Source organism: Humulus lupulus, chromosome 7 (assembly GCF_963169125.1).
Source record: "Humulus lupulus chromosome 7, drHumLupu1.1, whole genome shotgun sequence".
Lineage (NCBI taxonomy): Eukaryota > Viridiplantae > Streptophyta > Magnoliopsida > Rosales > Cannabaceae > Humulus > Humulus lupulus.
The window spans coordinates 185226329-185249546 of NC_084799.1; the positions used below are offsets into that span (position 1 = coordinate 185226329).

General features: G+C 34.4%; 2 protein-coding genes across 2 annotated transcripts; both read right to left on the reverse strand.

Moving 5' to 3' along the window:
• Nucleotides 1–4225: 4225 nt before the first annotated feature.
• LOC133792445 (protein EXPORTIN 1A-like) lies at nucleotides 4226–8113 on the reverse strand. Its single transcript, XM_062230352.1, has 10 exons — nucleotides 7961–8113; nucleotides 6654–6689; nucleotides 6518–6577; nucleotides 6032–6111; nucleotides 5485–5586; nucleotides 5135–5243; nucleotides 4943–5008; nucleotides 4646–4744; nucleotides 4485–4565; nucleotides 4226–4369 (listed from the first exon to the last, which is right to left on the reverse strand). Exons 1-10 carry the CDS (start codon nucleotides 8111–8113, stop codon nucleotides 4226–4228), a joined length of 930 nt encoding a protein of 309 aa, XP_062086336.1.
• LOC133788922 (large ribosomal subunit protein eL21x/eL21w-like) lies at nucleotides 8038–8925 on the reverse strand. Its single transcript, XM_062226583.1, has 2 exons — nucleotides 8418–8925; nucleotides 8038–8211 (listed from the first exon to the last, which is right to left on the reverse strand). Exons 1-2 carry the CDS (start codon nucleotides 8746–8748, stop codon nucleotides 8177–8179), a joined length of 366 nt encoding a protein of 121 aa, XP_062082567.1. The 5' UTR covers nucleotides 8749–8925; the 3' UTR covers nucleotides 8038–8176.
• Between the last annotated feature and the right edge of the window lie 14293 nt (nucleotides 8926–23218).

Genomic DNA, 23218 nt, shown 5'->3' on the forward strand with positions numbered 1-23218 from the left:
CATCAAGGTAAGGTTCTAGCTGTGAATTAATGGTGGAATTTTGCTGTTAGTCTAAGTGTTTCTAAGCTTTTAAGTTTCACAAGGGATTTGTTGAATTTTGAGTTCCTAAGAGGATTTTGGTTGGTAATCTAGGTGGTTGTATTGCTCTGAGTGGACTATTGAGGTATAGAGGCTCAATTTCTGGTTTTGTTGCATGTTAGGATAGACTTTGATGAATTTGGTTGGGAGAAAATGCTAAAAAAGCCCTCGGATTTTTGGGTTCACGAGGGCGCGCTGCGACCCAGTTCTTGGGCACTGCGGCCCGCGTGACCCCAGAAGCCTGGGGGGATTGTTGTTTTGCAGGTGCGACACGACCCGACTACCCTTGGGACGTGGGGCTGGTGCCTCTGACTTGGGGGTGCACTGCAACCCTTAGGGCCAGGTCGCAGTCCGCCTAGGCAGCCTTAGCCAAAATAGATTTTTGGGCTCGGGAACTTATACCTAGGCGCTTAGGACGAATTCTACTACCCGATTTAGTAGAGTTCGAGGTCTCGGAGGTTAGTATTTTATTCCAAAGCATTTAACTGGGGTGGATTTTAATAGTTATTCATTTTCACTTGTGACTACGGTTACCGTTAAGGCTCGGAATTGAGGATCGTGATTGGGACTGCTATACATCTTCAACTCAGGATCCGAGGTAAGAAAACTACACCCGAGTTGTGAATGGGGCTGATATCCCCTACAGCTGAACATATGTGAGATTATAAATGTATTTCTGATTGGAAATATCTATATATGCAGGTTAGCTCGTGTTGCTTTTGATTGCATGTTTCGCAACCTGTATATCTGCTATGTTTAATGTAAAAGTCCGGCCTAAGGAAGACAGGGCTGATGTTAAGTGTGCTGAACGCAGCTTGGCCAAAGTGAGCTGGGATCAGCTAAATAACTAAAGGGGTCGCCCTAAGGGCGCCGACACCTAGCTAATTTTATTAAGATTAAGTTATATGTTTGGATTAAACTATTTACTATTGCCTAAATTATTGCTTATATTCTGCTATTGACTGAACTGGTTGATCTAAGTTTACTATGCACACTCTGTTATTATCTATGCTTGTTGAATTTAGTTTTCTTGCTGAGCCTTGGCTCACGGGTGGTACATGGTGCAGGTAAGGCAAGGGAAAGATGGACCAGCCATGAGTTGGAGAGCTTTGGGGGCGGTGTGTACATTGGCAACTGCTCGACCGCCACGGCCGGGGGATTTATAGGGACTAGAGCCAAAATTTTATTTTTCCATTTAGGCTGGCAGTGGTTGTATTTACTTTTGAGGGTTGTAACCACCTTGTAAACATTATTTTAGGGATCTTGTGTATCAAACTCTTATTTTAATGAAATTCAACCATTTCATGATCAAAATCTTTTAACCCGAACATGTTAGTTGACTTTAGAAACACGTTTATGTTCAAGTGACTTGATTAGCAAGTCTTTCACTATTTTAAATACACAATATAACGGTCTTGGTTACCCAGGGTGTTACAGAAGGTATGAAATTTGAGTTTCAATTGTAGGCACTTAAAAATTGTGTTTTTGGGTCCAAAGTGATACATGGAAGTATCTAAGGATTCCCAAAAAGTTTGGTAGAATTTGGAGAAATCTTAGGCCCATTCTTGGAGAAAACTTGAGATTCTTGAAAGCTAGAGAGAGAGATCAACTCTTCCAAAAATCTATGAGGGCCCTATAATAATGTAGGCACCATCATTAGATCTAACAAATAGGATTAGAGCCAAAGAACTCATCATTTGGAGCTTAAATCACGTGTCCGTAAGGACAAGTCAAGCGATGCATCACCACCCTCACTGTCCAACGTCCCCACTAATGGGACAAAAATTACTCCAAATGCTACCAAATTTTTTTGGGATCTTTAGATACCTTCATGTATCTCTTTGGCTCCAAAAACAGAATTTTTGAGTGCCTACATTTGAAACTCATATTTCACTTCTTCATTATGTAAAATTCACTAAGTGTTTTATACCCTGCTTGTATAACAACAATTATCCTTTGTATTTAACCAATCATAACATTCCCCCACTTGGTTAAATACATGCCTCAACCTCTAGCTTAAAACAGTTTTGGTGCCTAAAGTAAAGTGTCTTTCGACTTGAACTTTACCGTAGTGAAAATACCACAAAGTCTTATTGTAATTATTGGTAGCTTTAAAGCTTGAACCAAGTATTCCTTATGATAAAACCAGTGATACCTCACACACCTCCACTAGATCTTTTGTTTTCCCACTTTTCTCGCTTAGCACTCATATGGTCATGTGATCATCCCTACATGAACTTTCCAGGGAGAAATTTCAACTACCATGAGAGGCGGCACCACCTCTAAGTTCACATAGGTGAAGTTCTTAAAGCATCTTTGCTACCTTTATAGATGCTTATTGCACTAAACTAAACTTCTTTAAAAGCCCTAGGCTTAACCCTTACTTGGTAGCAACCAACACTAACCATCTTGGATAGACTTCACTACAAGAAAAAATAGTATTCATAACACTTAAAAACTGCTAACCGGGAGTATTGATAACGCTTCTGAAAATGCTAACATAGCCCCTGTTATTAAAAGTCATGTCTTTTCTATAACAGTATTCGAATGTTATGTTCGATGTTATCTTAAACTATTCAATAACACATTTTTAGTTGCTATAATATTCAAATAATAACATTTAGTTAGAGTATTTGATTATAAATTTGGAGTTTAATCTTATACTTTATGCATAACACTTTTCCACTGTTACATTTGATTATTTTTATAGCATTTTTAGTTTGTTATATTATATAAATCATAACAATTTGTTATGCTTATAATATATTTCTAAATCATAACATATTAAAAGTCTAGTAATAAAATTTTGTTACTTTAGTGTGGATAATATATTTTAAATTTTATTTTGATAAGTATACTTATAAGGTTTTTTTTAATTAAAAGATTTTCATTATTGTATTTCGATAAAAAAAAATAAAAATTAATCATAAAATATAATTCTCAATAGATTGATAAACCACAAGTATTACATTAAACAATAACTAATTCAAACCATGAATATGTCTACTTCATGAGATCTTAGTTCTAACTTAAAATTGAAAGCATAACATAATAAAGTTTTATAATCTTGAACATTTTTTACTTTAAAAATGAAAAACATAAACATTACAAAATACACAAAAGTAAATCATGCATGAAACTTGCTCCATCCTTCAATTCATCATCCAACCAAGTACTTGCTGCTGAAGTTGTTTGTTGCCATCTGAAGCTCTCTAAATTGAAATCTCCTCAGGTTTCACCTCCTCATGATGTTGCTCTGAAATTTTTTAAAGCCTACAACTGTTAATCTCTTCTTATTGTCAAACAATTTAACTCTGCAATGAAACATATATGAAAAGTAAAAAGCAATGAAACCCAACACTACTTAAGTAAGTAATGTTAGATTAAACAAAAATATGTACAGTATAAAACATAACAAAGCAGCTTTGCAAGATATGAAACATATATGAAATAGTCATGTTCATTAGTGTAAAACTAAACCCAAATTCTCTTCTCAACTAGTCAGTAATGAGATCAAAATTAGTAAAGAAGGTGAAAATCGCTTAAGGAGTTCAAATGGCTAAGAGCTTAAGGAGCTATTCTAATTCTTAACAGTCCTTACATTTTCATGGCCAATATGGCATAGGAGTTCAATATCTTCCCCAATTTAGTTGAAGCAACTTCTCATCATATATTATGTGAATAGTTTTCCTCACTAACTATAATTAAGAAACATGTAACAACAAGGAAGAGTACCCTATTATTGTATCTCAATATGTTGAGGTAACTGAAGCAAAAAGACCAAATAATACAGATTAGAGAAATGGTATCAAACCAGAGAATAGGTAAAGTTAAACATATATACATAAATACACAAACATAAAATACACACATAAAATAAAAGCCAGATTCCCTGTCTTTTATTTCTGTTTTGGTCTGTTTTGATGGAGTTTTCCTTCTTTACTTGTATTTTTCTTAAGTAATAATACAGGTAGATTTGTTTAAAAAAAAACAAATTATGTTGCACCAATTTGTAAACAATATATTCTGGAGATCATCTGAAACTCAATAAAAAAAAAAGGTATATGACATAGTATTTTTTTAGCGACTAACCATTTCAATGTTAGAAAAATCTGGGCTGCCCAGTGTTAGGCTCCTGAAATTCTCCTCACACCAATGCTCCACATACATCACAGAAGTAAAGTAGGAGCCAAGAATCTATACACACAATATTCAACACCGTCCTTATCACATCTTGATCCTTCAGGAAATCAACGCTTAAGCGTGCCTGTCCTATAATTTCAGTCCATTTCTGCATTACAAAGTAATAGCACAAGGAATTCAGTATATAGCACATGTGATCTATTTTGTATCTAACAAAAACATAAATGGAGATGACCAAGAGAAGTAAATAAAATTTAAATGACCTGATTAGGCAGCTCCATCAATCTCTGTAGAAACTCATCCCTCTTCTGAGGATCAGATTCTGCATGAATCATATGACCAACCTGAAACAAACCACCTGCTTTAAATGTGTATGACCGTTTTATGTATAACAAAGTAAATAGGTCCAACTAAAAAGTTCTACTGATTCATAGAATGAATGAATCTTATGAGTCTCAAGATCTGCAACAGTGGTTGGAAGGCCTATTAAAAGTTCACTTATAAATGGTTCATTTTCTCCAACCTGCAAATAAAAAGAAGCAAAGTACTGAATAAATAGGAGTTAACAAAATAATCCGCTCCAGTTTCCCTTAATTGTGAAAGCAAGTTAATATCACCCTTTACTTAGTTGCAAATATAACTGAACCCAGAGAAAAATATTAACAACTATGAACAGCCGGAATTCAAATAAAAACTGTGAGTTTCTCAAAGTAATTGTTACCTGAACAATTACAAATTTCCGTTTGCATTTCTGAACAATCTTCAAGAATGTGTCACAGGCCATATCCTGAAACACATGAACACAAAGCTTTAGCAACACTTATGTAGACAAACCATTCAATTTAAAAGACAAAAATTCTCAGTAACTTTTAAGCCTTAAACCTAACCAAGAAAACCACAACAAAACAAATACCTGAACACCAGGATGTGTCTCATGGATGAACTCAAACAATTTGTTCACAACAATTTTTAGGAACTTCCAGTGAGCTCTTAGAAACCTCAGGTACTGTCCAACAACATACCTGCAGAAAGAGAGGAGGATTATGTACAAGATTTCAAAAAAGTACTGGTTGTATACCTCCAACCAAGTTTCTCATAGTTCTCAAAGTTACTCAATTAAAATCAAGTGGCTAAAATTCATGGTTTCTACAAATGACCAAAGAATCTAGATGGAATGAGGTGTTATAGCCTGGCAGGCTATATCTATATGCATTCCACCTCAACTCAAGATAGATAATCAATCATTCAATCATGAATACTTACATAATGTTGCTTGCGATGACAGCTTTGTTATCCTTCCCTTTCGTGATTTCGCATAAATTCAGCAAGTCATGAATGACCATAACCAAAAATCTGTTCTCCTGCCTAAGCAAACCAACATAAAAAATATGAAGGGCATACATTGACCTCCAGAACATGAATATTTCTTATGCATTTGATGATGCAAACACATTATCAAGAAACAGGTATAACATTTAAATAAATAAACTCTCATATTTTCCCAAATGAGAGGGGCATGTAAAAGTGATCTTTGGGTTCTACATCAAGATCCCTAACACCACATGACAGATGCATGGACATGTGCCCTCACAAACTCATAACGATATGTGGTGTAAATAAAATTTACAAGGAAATAAAGTACAGGCTTACACTGACCGTGTGACTATCTTAGATCAGAATAAACATTTTTTTGTAATCAAAATAGAAATGCCAAGTAAACTATTATCGCAAATAGAAAATGAGTAGAAATAACATTTATAGGGAAAGTTAAAAATGTACCTATTCTTCCATCATCGAACCAGATATAGACCCTATTGCCCAACATAATGTGTTTAAGTTGTTCCAATTCCAATCCTCGCCACTTAATTGTTTGCTTAGCTTCTTTAGCATCTGCATCATACAAGAAGAATAGACAGCATACGATAGAATTTATAATGAAAATAATATATAACACAATCAAATGACACATTTTCTCTGCAAGTGTCTGACAAGATAGAAACAAGGTGTTCCATTATAATTATACATGCAGAAAATAATTTCAATTGAATGGCCAATAAAAGAAATTCCCCACTCATATTTTTCCTCAAACTATTCACTATCAGCAGCCCCCAAGCTGCAGCCACATGACTTGAAAGAAATTTCCACTCAAAATAGGTTGCATCATAACAAAAATATTATTAGACATAAATATAAATAAAAACTATAGCTAACACAAGCTTGTACTAACTTTGGTACAAATAGAAAACATGAAAAATATTTTAATACATTTACTACTTTATTTTCCATAAACCCATACCAGCTTTTTCGTGTCCTCGTGATCAAGATGTGACAAATATATCAAAGTCTCCCTCATGATCTGCAACAATAATAGACCATAGCAATTTGGTTCAGGAAAGTTTCCATAATAAATAAGAGTTCAAGCAATTTTATACCTTCATTCCCTTTATTACATCCTCAAGAGTAATAACCTGTAACAAAGACAAAAAAAAATAAGTCTGGATTAATAAAAAAAATGTTTTCCAACTGTTAATGAGAACACAAAACAGTAGCATCACCAACACAAAACATAGACCATCAAAAATAAATATCATATTCAAATTTCATGCTAAGATCAAAGTAGCCCCTCACTTCAAACAGAGATACAACTCACCAAACAAAGTAGAAAAAACCAATTTGTCAAAATGAGAAAGTTGCAGGTGGGGAAAGGAACACAAAACTAGAAAGAAATGTATTTAATTTTTTGATTTTATAGAACTTCTTGCAATAAAATAATCTCGTGGCCTTGAAATGTATAAAGAAACAGAAAATCAAACTAGACCCAAATTTTAATATGTTTTACATGATTTGGGATTTGCTTTTCTATGATGAAACTAGCTAGCAAGAAAAATTATAGTAGTTTACTACTAATACTACTACTAATTTCAAGTAAATTTAAAAAGTTTGTATTATCACAGAGAAAACTAATCCAAAATACAATTTAGATCCTTTACCAAATAGGTGGTGGATTTCTTGATGGCATCCTAGCTAAAATACCCACCAATCAAGTAATTTAAGAAATGGGATTTCTTGATGGCATCCAATCAAACAACCTAATAGCTTTATCAACTTCTCCATGTTTAGAAAACCCATAATTATAGAACTCTAAAATATAACATTTAACTTAGAACTTTCATCAAACTGTTTTCTTGCTTCACTCAGAAACACACAAAAACAAAAATCATTAGCACATACTACAAATATGCAATCTGAATTCCAAAGTAAAAATCTTAGTCAAATGAAACTCATAAAATAGTTGGGAAACAACCAAACTAGTCTTAAAATCAACTACGATGGCAAAAAATCATTTTGATGTTATGCAAAGCCAACATCTTTGAGCTAAATGATAGTTAATAAGTGGAAAATTAATTTTCATCTACTTGACAGTTTCAATCAAATCTCATCAGTTTCTCAGTGTTTTTCTTACACAGAAACTGAGATAAAAATTATCTAGATGTGATTAAAAATAAGAAAAGGATTCCTTAAAAAAAATAATAACTTACCATGCCTTTCATTAAGATCACTAATAGTTGTCTTTTTGTCTAATTCTAATCAAGAGTCCAGTATTACAGTATATCTATAGACAATGAAGCTCAGGGAGGAGGTTTAAGCTCAGTATTACAATATATCTATATTCGCTCAACTCTATAGACAGATGTAACTCATAAAAGTATATCTCAGAAACAGTATTACATGTATATACCTGAGCGAATATAGAGTTGACTTCAGAAATTTTTTTAAAAAAAATCTTAATAAATGAAGACCTGATGCCGTGAGATACTGAGGTGTTGTGCCTACTGCTTGTTGCCATCTGGCTTTTGTGAAGCTTTGAGGTGTCCTTCCGAATTGATGCCATGACTAGTGAGGTGAGCTGCCTTGAAGACCTGGTGTCATGAGAATGCCTCTTGCTTTTTGTCTTTCACAAACCGAAAATCTTGGACTCTTGGAATATTTCTGTACACAACAAAAATAGCACAGAAATTTTTTAAAACAAAATTGTACTTAGAATAGTATTCAAAATATGAAAACTAACAACGGCTTCGAGTACTTGAACTAATTAAGGAAACGTTTCCATTGGTAGTCTTGAAAACAAAATCAAAACCAGACAAGAACAGAACATTGAGAAGAAAAAATAATACATAAAAAGATCTAATAACCACCCTTGAGATCGTTGACAACATCATTAGGAATGGGGGTGATAGTTTCCAACTGAGCTCCTTCGACCATGAAACCTGGCTTGGGACCCTCTGGCTGCCTCTTGGTGCTGATGGCCTCACCCTTCAACTTGGGCTCGGCCTTGAGCTTATCGTTCCTTAACTTTCTGTTTCTGAACTCCTCATTGCATCTAGAGGGCTGGACATACTCCACACGAACATGAATCCTCTTCTTAATGATGCAGTTCCCAACCTGCTTGTTAACCTCCACGCCAATAGTGCGCTTGGTGATGTTCCAAACACGCCCAGTTCGGCCATGGTAGAACTTGTGGGGCATACCCTTGTGAATGGCGCCGTTAAACTTTCAAATCCATAAATCAACACCAAAAAAAAAAATCAAAATTGACAGGCTCAGTTACCTTAGTTTACATATAAATCATACTTCATATATCATAAATTAAAAAAATGGGTTAAAGTTACCTTACTTCACATAATGGACAGACTCGGTTGCCCATCGCCCATGAAGGAAAGGCCTCTGGTTCGCGCTAGGGAGAAGAAAGGGTTAAAGCACTTTGGGGAGCATCTGCTCCGCTCGGAACCAGTCGATTCCTGAGCCATTCGTTCTCCCCTCTCGGTTGGCGTTTGCCAGCCACTAGAGCAAGTAAGAGAACCTACAGTGAATGAACTTAAAGAACCGCAGATTTTGACCACCCGTGCAATTTCAAATCCAGAAAAGAGACGGGATTCTAGGATTGGGCGGTATCCGTCCACTAATGTAAAGATTGGGCGTGGGAGAAGTGAATTTGACGAAAGAAACTTTCCGGGCTCTTCTGAGCTCTGATCTACGACCACCCTCACACTGCTATCGATCCGGCGGACAGATGCCAGTTCTGCAGATCCAAGCTTCTTCTTCCGGACCAGAACAAGACAGAATGAATCTTTATCTGGGAAGGCTTCACCCCTTATTGCGTCTTTTCATCATCGTCCCAAAGCCCTTTCCTGGGACCTTTCATCATTGATCCTTAGCACCCACATCTGAAAGAGAATGAGAGAGAGAGGTCGGTGAACGATGGTTTCAAACCAGAGAGAGCGAAAGAGATAGTCACTGTGAGTGGGATGAACGAGAGATTGAGAGAAGGCAAGAGATTGGAGTGTGTGTGGCTATTTTTAGAGGGAGAGAAAAAGAGACAGAGGGGAACACGGTTAGGGTTGATTTGTGAAGAAGAAGATACAAGAGAGAGAGAGAGAGAGAGAGAGAGAGAGGTACTTTAGGGCTAATAGAATATTAGAGGGGGAGATGGAAAAGCTAGTGGCGGGCTGTAAAATTTTACTGTACCGAGCGCGCCTGATTTTTCTATTTAACCATAGCGTTTTTTGAAAATTGTCATTTTTAGGTGTTATATTAGGCTAAAATTCTTGTAGTGCTTCATAAAAGTTTTAGTATTAAAACCATCCACTTATTGTTGTACCCTAAAATTAGCACGAGTTCAATTATTCAACTTGGGTACAACTGGCAGATGAATTTGTGGAAAAATATCAAAGTTTGATATCTGGTAAACAATGATGTGAGCAGCTCAAGACTCAACCTAGTTCGTACATGGTATACATGTTATTATCAAACTACCACTTAGGATAACAATCGACTTCGAGACTTATAATGGTTAGATCTAACTTTGGGCGCTCTGAGCTTACTACGAGCTAAGGTTCTGATAGTCTTTGAACACGAGCTTAGGTGAGATATTCAGCTCATGGAAACTTGGACAGAATGCATACTGAAGGATCCCAAGAGATTTAGAGGCTCCTTATATGCTCATTAATGCCCAGCTGTATCGCATATCTATCATTTATTATCCAAGATAGCAGGAGTATATTCTATTCTATTATAAAATCATATCCCAATATAAATGGGAATAATTTGTATAAATGTATACCTTATTTATTCACACAGTTACCCAAACCTGTCTAGGAAATTCCCTTATAAATATCATGAATAACGGACAGGGAAGAGGACGACCATTTTTGTATTGCTAAAACTCTGTAGAAATTGAGAAAGAAAAGCAATAACATTGTCTCGTGGACTAGGTGGATTTTAATCACTAAACCACGTAAAAGTTATGCTTGTTTGAGAGAATTTTTATTATTTCATTACAGTTTACGATTTAGCACTAATCTCCATATTTGATTTTTTAAATTCATGTGAAAAAAAATGTGTCAATAGTTTGGTGCTTTCATTCAGAGAGAATTAGTGCTTCACAAATTTTAGTCAACACTTATCATGGTGCTCACTCCATTGATGCATGACAATGAGATGGAGCAGTTTGGTGGGCAAAAGGCCCATAATACTGCAATTCCCACTAAGAGGGGCAGATGTTCAACAACATCCTAGAAAGAAACCGGTGGGTCAGGACGACACCAGGAGTTCAACATCACTCCCACCAAATCCTAATCTTGGATATTTGACTGTCGTCGAGATGGAAAATGTCCAATTAATAAGCCATCTCTCTAGGGAAAACAAGAAAATCGAGGATGATTTGGCTAAGTTACCTCCTCTTGCAACTGACATTAATGTCGGAACGAGGCAAAGTGGGTCTCATAAGTCCCATAGGAATAAATGATCTAAACCTAGTCATTCTGTCAGAACCTCCACTCCGAGCTCTGTGCCTTTAGAGTGAAACCACCATAATGCTTAGCCCACTAGTCATCACAGAGGTCATCACCAACATATCATTCGGTCGGTCAGAACTGCGACCCCTAACTCCGTGCCTTCTTCACAAATTCCCTGGAGTGCCCGCAACAACCCACTTGGGAGGGCTAGGACAAGTTAATGGAGGAAAAATGCTCTAGTAAATCCTCTTGTGCCACGATTAGAACCCTAGGTACAGTAACTGGATGTGCGGGGGGCTCCTCGACAGGTGCCATGCGCACGAGGCACTGCTTGTGGGAGGCACCAGCGACGCGCGTGAAGGAGTATGTGCTCGGGTTTGGTGTCGCACACGAGAGCTGGGAGCTCGGGGCCTAGGTGTGCGCATGGGTGATTTAGCCACAGGGCATGTGCATGTGCCTAGGGCTCGAGCCCTTGGCTCGGGTCCTTCCAATTTTCTTTGTGTACAGATTTTCAATTTAAATTTCAAGAAATTAAATTACAAAAATCCTATGCCCTTTATGTCTTACACAAGATCTAGAAAAACAATAAAATTCCTAACCCAATAGCATCATATATTTAACGGTCCATCATTCAACCATACATTCAAAAAACATCCATCAATTTAATATACATATCAACATACATATAACAAATGCAAGAAACCCATATAGTATTTAATATATATATGTATAGACTGCTCTGGTACCAATTGTTGGTATTAAATGATCAAATCAAAGGTAAGCAACGGAATATATTGACCCATTTTAATAAATATCAATACCAGTCAAGTTCATACACATATATAAATATTAAATCACATTCAAATAGATCAGGGATTACCTCTTGTAGCCTATCAAGTGTCCTTGAGTCTTTTTGTATAAATCAACTATCTTCTTATCTGATATTCTGAGATCTCACACCCTGATCTTCCAAACCAATCCTTAAACACACAAGGACGTGTGTGGGCACGTATGATTCAAAATGTTGATTTATGTGACTCCCTAGATATACTCAACACATAAGATCTAGAGAGATTTGGCATAGAGAAGATTTAGAATAGTTTTCAGGTTTAGAGAAAACTATCGCTTTAGAGAGATAGTCTGATTATTCTTATGAATATCACGTATACCAGATTTATAAGGATATTTAATCTAATTAAATAGTCTTTATTTAATTCAAATTAAACTTGATTAGATATTTTCATTTAATTATCTATTTAAATCATATTTTAAAAAAAAGAATAATTAAATAACTGATTAAACAAATTTATTTGAAATTCAAAATTGAAATCCCAGGGATAAAATACCCTGATGCTAAGTGCCACACATTGTACTGTACAGTGTGTGTTGCCCAGCTCTATTAGGGTTGCCATAATTTTCTCATTTGTTTATTCAATCAACTTTTAAGACAAGATATTTATTCCAACGTAAATATCAATTAATTTAAAATTAACTTTATCTTAAAATATCAATTATAAAATAAATAAAAAAATATCATATTATAAATAATATATTTATTATTTCTCTCTTTATATTAATCCAAGCAAGATTAATAGTAATTTTAACGTATAGTTTTTCAAAATAAAAACTATATAGGTAAATAATTAATTAATTCACAACTAATCAATTACCCATAATCATAAAATAATTATTTCCTTGCCCTAAAAAATCAATTCCTTTGCAATATAGTCATTTCTCTTGACAAATCTTTCTTTTGACATCCCTACCCTTGATAGTGTAGGACATAGGTGATCTGGGGACCATGGACCTATAATACGAAGCTCTAATAAACCAGATTATTAATTAAACTCTTTAATCTAATAATCTTATTTATTAATTCCATGATTACTCCACTATAAATATGGAATTGCACTCTAAGTATTAATAGAATTATATTTATAGAGTTTTCTCTAGTAGTCCATTGATATAATATATATATATGTAGTTATGTCCTCCATTATTTGTTCGTTAATTAAAGTTGGTCAAAATTACTGTTTTACCCTTCTAATTACCTCTTGATCCTTAAGTACCATTAATTCACTAGCAAATACTAATTCTATAATCTAATTATAGATTTGAACTCAATAACTATTCAGTTCTAGAATCATCCCTTAAGGGAACCAATATTCGATCCGTTAATGAAAGCATGGATTCCAATATTGTAATTCATGTTCCCAGCCATCCATGATATTGATACTCCAAAACACAAGTCATTACCCTCATTATTCTAAGAGACCTTAACGAGTGAATCAAAAGATCCAATAAACATAAACAAGAGTTCATGAATACTCAGGATTTAGACTGATCTACAAATGATCATCTATTATGATAAGAATTAAATCTTTACGTCAAACGACAAGTTTATAAAGATAATTAATTTTCATCGATCTTGTCATATATAATCTTTATTATATACAACACATTTACTAAGATGTCTATCCACATCAGTAATCTGAATCTAGATTACTTGCATCTCGTATGCTTAGCAAATCGTACTAGTAACCATTCATTAAATATTCCTTACTTTAAAATGTTATTGATTATTTTATTCATTATATATGATCTTAATTCTCTTGTACTAATACAAGATCATATTCTCATGAATGAATAGGGAGTTTTCTTTATATTATTATCTAACTAATTCAAAAAATAATTATAACATTCAAATATAATAAAATTGTACTTTTATTTAATACCAATAAAATGTATTTTCATACTTTTAGGGCATTAATCCTAACATCAGTCTGGGTCAAGGTGTACACTCTGGTTGGAGTGAGGTTGTCACTCCTCTTTGGTTCATCTTTTTTGACATGAGGACAATGTTGCCTCAAATGGCTGACACTCCCATAGACAAAATAGGCTCTGACTGTGTACTCTCCCATATGGCATCGCCTGCACTGTGCACACTCTGGGTAACTTCTCCAGTTCTCTCCCCAACCCTGACGACCTCCAAAGGCACCCCGTGCCCTCCTATCTGGACCAGAATGAATAAAATAATCTGAGGCCTTTTTTCTTCTACTCACTGGGGCCACTAACTCGGCCAGAACCAGTGAAGGGAAGGACCATCCTCTGAGCATCACGCCTTGTATAACCTTCTTTCCATATCTGGTCTTCAGCACCCTCAGCAATAAGGGCTTTTTCCATTACCTGAGCATAGGTGGTAGTCCTTGGATCAAATGTTATCCTGACATCCCGGACTATCATTACATTAAACCCTCGTACAAAGTAGTCCCTCCTTGCCATATCAGTATGCACCAAATCTGGTGCGAACTTAGCCAACCAGTCGAACTTCAAGGAATGTTCTGTTATAGTCATTCTGTTCTGAGTTAGATTGGTGAATTCATTTTCCTTTGTAGCTTGAACAACCACACTGTAGTACTTCTCATTGAAAACATCATTGAATTCATCCCAAGTCATAGTATTCACATCTCTCTTCTGAGACACAACTTCCCACCAGATGCGGACGTCATCCCTTAACATATAGCTGACACAAACCACCCTCTCATTTCTTTCCACCCTCATGAAATCCAGTATAGAAGAAATCATGTTCATCCACTGCTTTACCCGAAGTGGGTCTGGATCGCCCTCAAAGGTGGAAGGGTGGTACTCTCAGAACCTCTCATACAGAGGCTCCCACCTGTTCTCCATCTCAGGCTGGGATGGCACTGGTGCCACATCCTGTGGGACCTGTAATCCAACATCCCAAGGAGGAGTCTATTGTCTCAGCTTTCGGAGTTCATCTTCTATTCTCTGAAGTCTAGCTTACATTTCTACAAACATCTATTGCCAATTATGTGGGGCAGGTGGAGGGTTCTGACCCTGGTTATTATCTTCAGCCATATTATTGTGGAATCGATTTGATCACCGAGGCATAACTTCAATATGCCTACAATAAATGATGCCGCACATCAGGCTTGATAACAACATCCAAAGAAAATCACCCCCAGTTCAACCAATCAACCACACATAACAAGCCAACACGATGTGCACACAACATAATCATATAACAATCAAAGGGGCCATGCCCTAGCATTATAGACACATCATGCTCTATATATACCAACAGGCAGACATGCAATTCATATAAGCAACTAAAAAGATAGCTCACTTAATACCGAACAACCCTGAGTCGAGCTTTTCTTTGTCAATGAGCGTACATGTTCGATCAATCTTTAGGAACCATAAACATTGGCACGCTCTGATACCAAGTTGTAACACCCTACTACTCTAGATTCGTTACCATGTGATTCTAAAATGTGCATTTGACTCGCTAATCGAGGTATTAGACTTAATAGTGTGATTAAATAAAATTAAATACTCATATAATGAAACTTAAGTATAAAAGGTTTGGACATTCATTAAAGTCATAAAAGAGTTACATTAGGATCCCAAAATATTGTTTAAAATATATTGACAACTCAAAAGTCAGTATATGGTCGACCTAGGTGACAAAATCAGAGATTTACAAAATATTTTCTATCTAGAATCTCTTAGGTTTCTCTTCACAAGATAAATCTCGCTGTAATTCTAGAGTTTCATAACTCAAATAATGTGTAGTATCCGACACACATCTCCATAGCATCGATACTTGAAACACCTTGTGAATTCCTGCCAATGCCAGGGCAAGGCTAGTATGTAAGCCACTTTCCTAATCCCTTTCAAGATCTCAAAAGGTCCAACATACCTAGGGCTCAATTTCCCTTTCTTTCCAAATCATTTTATCTCGTTCATATGTGAAACTCAAAGAAACACAAAATCTCCAACCTGGAACTCCACGTTCCTATGCTTGGATCTGTGTAGCTTTTCCATCCCGGTGTGAAGCGAGCATTCGTTCTATAACTTTCTCAATGGCTTCATTGGTCATTTGAACCGTTTTAGGACCAAGATAATTCATTTCTTCCATTTCATCCCTATAAATGGGTGATCTATATTTCCTACCCCGTAATATCTCATACGGAACCACTCTGATTGTTAACTAGTAATCGTTATTGTAGAAAACCCAATCAAGGTATTGTAATTTCTCTAGGGTCCCTCGAAACCCAATTTACATGCCAAAAGCATATCCTCTAATGTCTTAATCATCCTCTTAGACAGTCCACCTGCCTAAGGATGATAAGTAGTACTAAATCCCAGCCTTGTACCCATCGCCTTTTGCATGGCTTTCCAAACAAAAGGAAGTAAATATTAGATCTCAATCCAACACCATATCCTTTGGTGCCCCATGGAGATGCATAATCTCCCTCACATAAAGCTCAGCATACTGATCCATAGTATAATTTGTTGGCACAGGCAGAAAGCACACTGACTTGGTATATCAATTCATGATCACCCATACATAATCATATTGCCCCACAATCCTAGGCAATCCATCCAAAAATCCATGGTTATATCTTCCCATTTCCATTCTGAAGGGCCCAAAGGTTGTAATAACATACTGACCTTTGGTGTTCAACTCTCACTTGTTGAAAAAGTTAGGCACTTAGTCACCAATATGCACATTTCAAATCTTGATACATCTTTGTAGTGTATGAGACTCATCTAGGATCTCTTCCTCAATACCAACATCCATCAGAATCACATATCTGATATTCACATCTCCATAGATCCATAACAATATAACAAAGTCCTTAGTCAGTCCTGTTAAGACTTTCTCTCTATACTTCACCATATGTGGATCACTCTCTTGCACCTCTTGAATTCTTTCTATAAGGATAGATTGAAGGGTTGTATATGCCAATTTACCAATCACAAACTATATACCAACAATAATAATTTCCTCTGCTAACTTTGCTATGATTTGTTTCGAACTATACACTTAGCCCGAATCTTTCTGACTTACAGCATCAACCACCACATTAGTTTTCCCTAGATGATAAATGATTTCACAATCATATTCCTTCACCATTTCTAACCATTGTCTCTATGCCATATTCGAATCTTCCTGGGTAGCAGAATATTTAACTCTTATGTCGATGTATGTCTCACACTCCTCCATATGTAAGTAGTGTCGCCACACCTTAAAGTACAAATACCAGTGTTGCCAACTCAAGGTCAGGTGTAGGATATCTCTGTTCATATTCTTTCAGCTGACTCAAATGTAAGCTCTGGCCCTCCCAGCTTGCATAAGGACACATCCTAGTCCCTATCGTGCCGCACCTCAATACAACACGAACATCTCATTCTCGAATGACAAATTAAGTGCTAGTGCAGTGATTAGTCTCTATTTCAATGCTTGAAAACTTGATTTACACCTATTAGTCCACACAACTCTCATGTTCTTACGTGTTAATTCAGTCAAAGGTGTTGCCATCCTTGAGAATCCTTCAAAACGTTGATAGTATCCCATCAATCCAAGAAAACTTTTAACTTCTGAAATGTTTCTTGGCCTTGGCCAATCTCTTACCGCTTTTGTCTTGGCTGGATCAACCATAATGCCATTCTTTTTTCAATATAACCTAGAAATATTATTCGAAGAAGTCAGAACTCACATTTTTAATTTTCACATGCAGTTTATGTTCCTCTTAGCCTCTGTAGTACCAAATGAAGATGTCTTTATGTTCTTCTTTTAACTTAGAGTAAGCCAATATGTCATTAGTAAACACAATTTGTTAGATCCATGGAGGCCACTGGAGCATTGGTCAGTTCAGAAGACCTCACCAAAAATCCACAATCCCCATACCTCATGTAGAATACAGTCCTTGGAATATCTTCACCCTTGATCCTCATCTGATGATAACTAGATTGAATATCAATCTGTAGGAACACTGTCTTGCCTTGAAATTGATCAAACTAGTCGTTAATCCTTGGTAGTGGATACTTATTATTGATAATCACCTTATTTCATTCCCAGTATTCAATACACATTCGCAACGATACATCTTTCTTCCTCATAATAATACGCGTACATCCCACAGTGAAAAACTCAGTCTGAAAATCTCCAAACCTAGTAGCTCTTGTAACTGAACCTCCAATTCTCTTATCTCTGTCGGTACTGTAATGCCCTGTTTACTCCAAGACCATTACTGTGGACTTTAAACAGTGCTTAACTCGCTAAATGAGTCATTTGGTTATAAACGTGCATCTAGGTGTTATTAATAGGCCAGGGGTGAAAATCTTGATTAAAAGGAGTGAATATATTTTATTTAAAACATTAAACCGTACATGGGCTCATAAAAGTGTTTACAAAGTTATTTACAATCCAAATTGGTCATTACAGTATAAAAATTACAACCCGCCGACCTAAGCAACAAAAATAGGGTTAACCCCTAGTTCCTTTGAGAAACACCTTGGCTGTGGTGGCCAAGCGGCCGCATATGTACACATCGCCACCTATGCTCTCCACTCAAGGCTGGGTGATCTTTTTTCCCTTTACCTGCACCACATAGCACCCATGAGCCAAGGCTCAACAAGAAAACTTATTACTGCATGTATGTAATATCAATAAATTATTATGGTAATCATTCTAGGGCTTGCAGCCCTAATCATATAATAAGTCACACATTGGGGCTCCGTACCCTAATCAGATAGATGACTAATAAGTCTATCTCTCAGGATTTGCTCCCTAAATAGTTGACTAATAAGTCTATCTCTAGGGATCCGCTCCCTGCGTAGATGACTAATAAGTCTATCTCTGGGGCTCTGCACCCTAAGCTATGTGACATTTCAGTCACCTGAGCCTTTTGGCCCTGGCTATAAGTAAGACCTGACAAGCACTTTATTTTTCTTCAAACTTGGGGTCGATCAAGCATTTTGATAACTCTACAAAATAGAGTTATTTTACCACTTTTTATGTGCTAATTGTTGCTTAGTTCTTGAGTTTTTAATTGATTTATTAAGTTTTAAAGTAATTTTGAATTTATTGGTTTTATCATGATTTTATATATTTTTGTGTGTTTTTATAGTTATTTTGTTGCAGTTTAATTATTTGAATTATTGTTGTTAAGTTATAAGTAAAAAGATGCAATTTTGAACTTAAATATTAAATATAAATTAAGTTATAATTAATATTTTCAAAAGAATTAATTTGATTTATTTTATCCTTAAAAATATTTGATTATGACTTAATTTATGTTTATTTTGTAGGAAATTGTTGTATTGTTGGTGCTTGAAAAGCCAAGAAAAATAAAGAAAAGAATATGGCAAACCTGAAAAAAAGAGCTAAAAATTTCATTTTTGAAGCCCTTGATTCCCATGTAGCTTCAGCCCAACAGCAAGACAACCCTATTGGGCCGCCTGGCACCTCACAAGCTGCTCCCAACGTTCCCATGCATACCACTTGCTTCCTTCCCCACGTCACCCAAGCAGCCCATGAATCCTTGCCTCCAACAGCCCAATTCGGCCCAACCTGAAGCCAAGCCCAACACTCCTAACATCCCAACAGCTCCCTGCCAAGCACAGCAACCCATCCATCCTACCAGCTGTCAACACCCACCAAAGCCACCATTTTTTGAGCCCAACAAATACATTTTGTCCCCTTTTCCAAAAATGCCAATTTTTTACCCAAACTTTTCTACACATTTTAACCCAAAATCATTATTACACCCTATAATTTACCCCTATTTGCCATATTATTATTAATTTAATTAATCTAATCAATTTAATTAATTTAAATTGATTATTTTAATACTCTCATTTTGGCTATAAATAGGGAATTTTTAAGACCATTTTGGAGTGCTTATTTTGGGAGAGGCCATACCACAAAGTTTCTATATTTTCAAACCTCTCTATTCTCTTCATCTTTTTCTTCTTTTTGGTCATTTTTCTATGAGTATTTAGAGGAAAAATTTGGGGGTTCATCCTTCAAATTTTCCTATTTATGTTTGTATTTGCTATTCTAGTTATGAGTTTCTAATCTTTTTAAGATTATTAAGGTGATGATGAAAAAATATGTAACTAGATAGTGTTTATTTTGTATGTTGGTCTCCCATTTTGTGCAATAAAGTTTGCGGATTTTTCTTCTTCATATATGTCTTTCATCTTTAATATCTCATATTTTGGATTGCAAGATAATATGCACTTTGTTCTTCATTTTGCAAAAACATAATATTCTTTGTGTAAGATGTGTCATTAAATTGTACACATCCATGCTTAGAACAAAAATATTATGTTTTACCTTATAAATAATGTTCATTGATTTATTTGTTATTTCATTATATTGATTTACACTAAATGCTTTGAAATTATAACTTGAAAAGTGAAGAAAAATCATATCTTTTTAGAAGTAATTTATGCTTAAAATTATATATCTATTTGGAAAATGGTTGATTTATTTTAACTATCACTAAAACTTGGGATTCAATGTACTTATAAATATTATTGAACTTATATTTTGTGGATTCTAATACCTTAATAATCTTCTTTTACCATCTTGATTCTTACTATTAATTTATGTTTATACATTGTCTTTAATTTCTTTATTATTGTCTTTTATTTTATTTTCAATATTAAAAAATCCCATCAATCTTTGGAGCTAGGTTAGAATTTATTAATCTTGGTTTAAAATAGTTTTCTTTTCGATTTTAGACAACTCATTTGGGTTCGATATCCTTGCTTACACGATCACTATTATATATGAATGATTCGTGCGCTTGCGATATAAATATTTAAAACATACCCGTTTTGGGTCCATCAAGTTTTTGGCGCCGTTTCCGGGGAGTTGCAAGAAAAAAGAAACGAAATTTATCTCAAGATTAGTAAATTATTCTACTAGTTATTTTAATTTTTGCACTTAAAAAAAACTATATGTACAAAAATATATATAAAAAAAATATCTATAAAAAAACAAAAAAAAAATGATAAAAATAAAATTTAGGACGGTTCTACCACTCATTAAAAAAAACAGTTGCTTATATTTCTCTATTCATTGTTTTTTAGTTGACGACATTTGTGCCTCCTATCTATTTTTTTAATTTTTATAGTTGATGGCACTTGTGCCTCCTAATTTTATTGTAATTTTATTTCGTTTATAACTTTGTTAGTTGATGACATTTGTCCCTCCTAGCTTTTGTGTTATTATTATTTTTATTATTATTGTTATTTTGTGATAGTTGATGGCATTTGTACCTCCTAACTTTTTATTTTATTATATTGTTATTAGTTGATGGCACTTGTGCCTCCTAATTTTTTTTTAATATCTTAACTTTTTTTTTGTTCCCTTAATTTTATTTTCTTGTTCTTTTTTACCTTAGTTGTCATTAAAAAAAATATTTGTTTGTCATTTCGTTTTTACCATATGAATCATTTTAATTATAATTGGAATTCTGAGTACAACTATTATGTGCAATCAAATTTAAATTATGAAGAAACTAATGATATGCATGATTATGGTGAATCCTTTGATATCCCATTTGCCCCCACCTATAATCCAAATTTTTCATGGAGCCATACCCAGTCTCCAATAGGGCATGAATTCAACATGCATAATCAAAGTCATGCCCAATCTGACCTATCATATCCCATTCAACAAGAAACGAGCCCATCTTTAGAGGATATCATACAACAGTTCATGCAATCAACCTGCCAAATCTTATGAGCCCAGTCTCAGTCAATCTAAAAAATTGAGACAATAGTAGGATAACTTGCAACTGTTATAGAGTCGGAAAAAATATTTTACCCCAACCAACTCATTCCCAATCCAAATAGTCAAATTGAAAATGAAAAGGAGAATGAAGTTGTTGAAGAACTTATAATATGCATCCAACCCCCTAATGAAACAAAATAGTTGGATGAAATAATTTTCGAGGCTCATGAGGAAAATAAAAAAGATATAATTATATCTCAAGAGCCCATAATTGAAAATTTTTATATATTTACTCAAAATGAAAATGAGCCTAATATAGATATGAATTTTCGTATTTTATTGATATTCCATTAAAATTGCATATTTTTAATTTTCTTGTAGGTGTGATGTTATCAATTATTATTTATGGCATTTGCATCAAAGTCATAACTCGCCCTACTAGTGAAATTTTACACCATCAATTGGGTGTAGGCTGAAAGAAAAAAAAGAATTATAGTCGAGCTAAAGACTATAAACTAAAGCGCTTTGTGGGAGACAACCCATATTTTTCATATTTCATTTTATATTTCACTTTTGTTGTGTGTTTTTATTTCATGTTTTTCAAGAGCTTGAAGGAAACTTCTTGCCCTAAACAAGGAAAAAAAGAAAAGAAGAGAAGAAAACAAATGAGTCAAATCAAGGAAGCATACCTCCAAGGGAGTAGTTCTTAACTTTTTCTATTTTATTACTCATTGAGGACAATGTTTCATTTAAGTTTGGGGGTAGTGTGTATGTGTTTTTCTTGGTATTTATGTGTTTTTGCATATTTTTCATTTGTTGTAAAATTAAAAAAAAAATATATTATTTTCTTTATTTGTTTTTCTTTTTGTTTTTATGTATTTTTCATTTATTATAAAATGTTAAAAAAAAATTCTTTGTTTTGTTTGAAAAAATATTAGAGATTTTCATTTTCCGATGATAAGAATTATGATTAAAATTGTTCTTAGTTCTTAGAAAAATATAAATAAATCTTAAGCTTTGTTTTTAATTTTTGCGTTAGTTTTGTTTAATTATAGATTTATTATCATTATTATTTCATTATACAACACTTTTCTATTCTATTTAAATTATTGTGATATTTGGACAAAGTTTATTTAAACATTAAATTCTTTAAATCTCGGAAGAATTTTTTTTTGAAAAATCCTAGAATTTGCTTGATTATCTCTTGAGATTTAATTTATTTTTGTTTGCATAAGCTTGTCTATTGTTCACATGATGATTTGATATTTTTGTGTATTTGTGTTTGCATGCTAAATGTTTATTTTGAAAACAATTTTAACTTTTCAATTAATTGCCTAAGCTTTACTTTTATTTGTGATTTTCTTTTAATTATTTCCATTATGTAATTTTTGACGAAAACATTTGACATCACCAATTAAAAAAATGTGTGTGTTTTTAATTTTTCTTTTGCTTGAGGACTAGCAAAATATTATATTTGGGGGGTGTGATAACTCTTCAAAATAGAGTTATTTTACCACTTTTTATGTGCTAATTGTTGCTTAGTTCTTGAGTTTTTAATTGATTTATTAAGTTTTAAAATAATTTTGAATTTATTGGGTTTATCATGATTTTATAAATTTTTGTGCGTTTTTATAGTTGTTTTGTT

What these genes read in the sequence shown, in the direction of transcription:
- LOC133788922 (XM_062226583.1), bottom strand. Translation starts at nt 8,748, where the DNA reads ATGCCCCACAAGTTCTACCATGGCCGAACTGGGCGTGTTTGGAACATC. An exon ending in TGTTGTCAACGATCTCAAGG is followed by an intron (nt 8,212 to 8,417) that starts GTGGTTATTAGA and finishes TGTTGTGTACAG; the next exon opens with AAATATTCCAAGAGTCCAAG.
- LOC133792445 (XM_062230352.1), bottom strand. Translation starts at nt 8,113, where the DNA reads ATGGCATCAATTCGGAAGGACACCTCAAAGCTTCACAAAAGCCAGATG. An exon ending in ATGTAATAAAGGGAATGAAG is followed by an intron (nt 6,578 to 6,653) that starts GTATAAAATTGC and finishes TTATTGTTGCAG; the next exon opens with ATCATGAGGGAGACTTTGAT. An exon ending in TGATGGAGCTGCCTAATCAG is followed by an intron (nt 4,370 to 4,484) that starts GTCATTTAAATT and finishes TTTGTAATGCAG; the next exon opens with AAATGGACTGAAATTATAGG.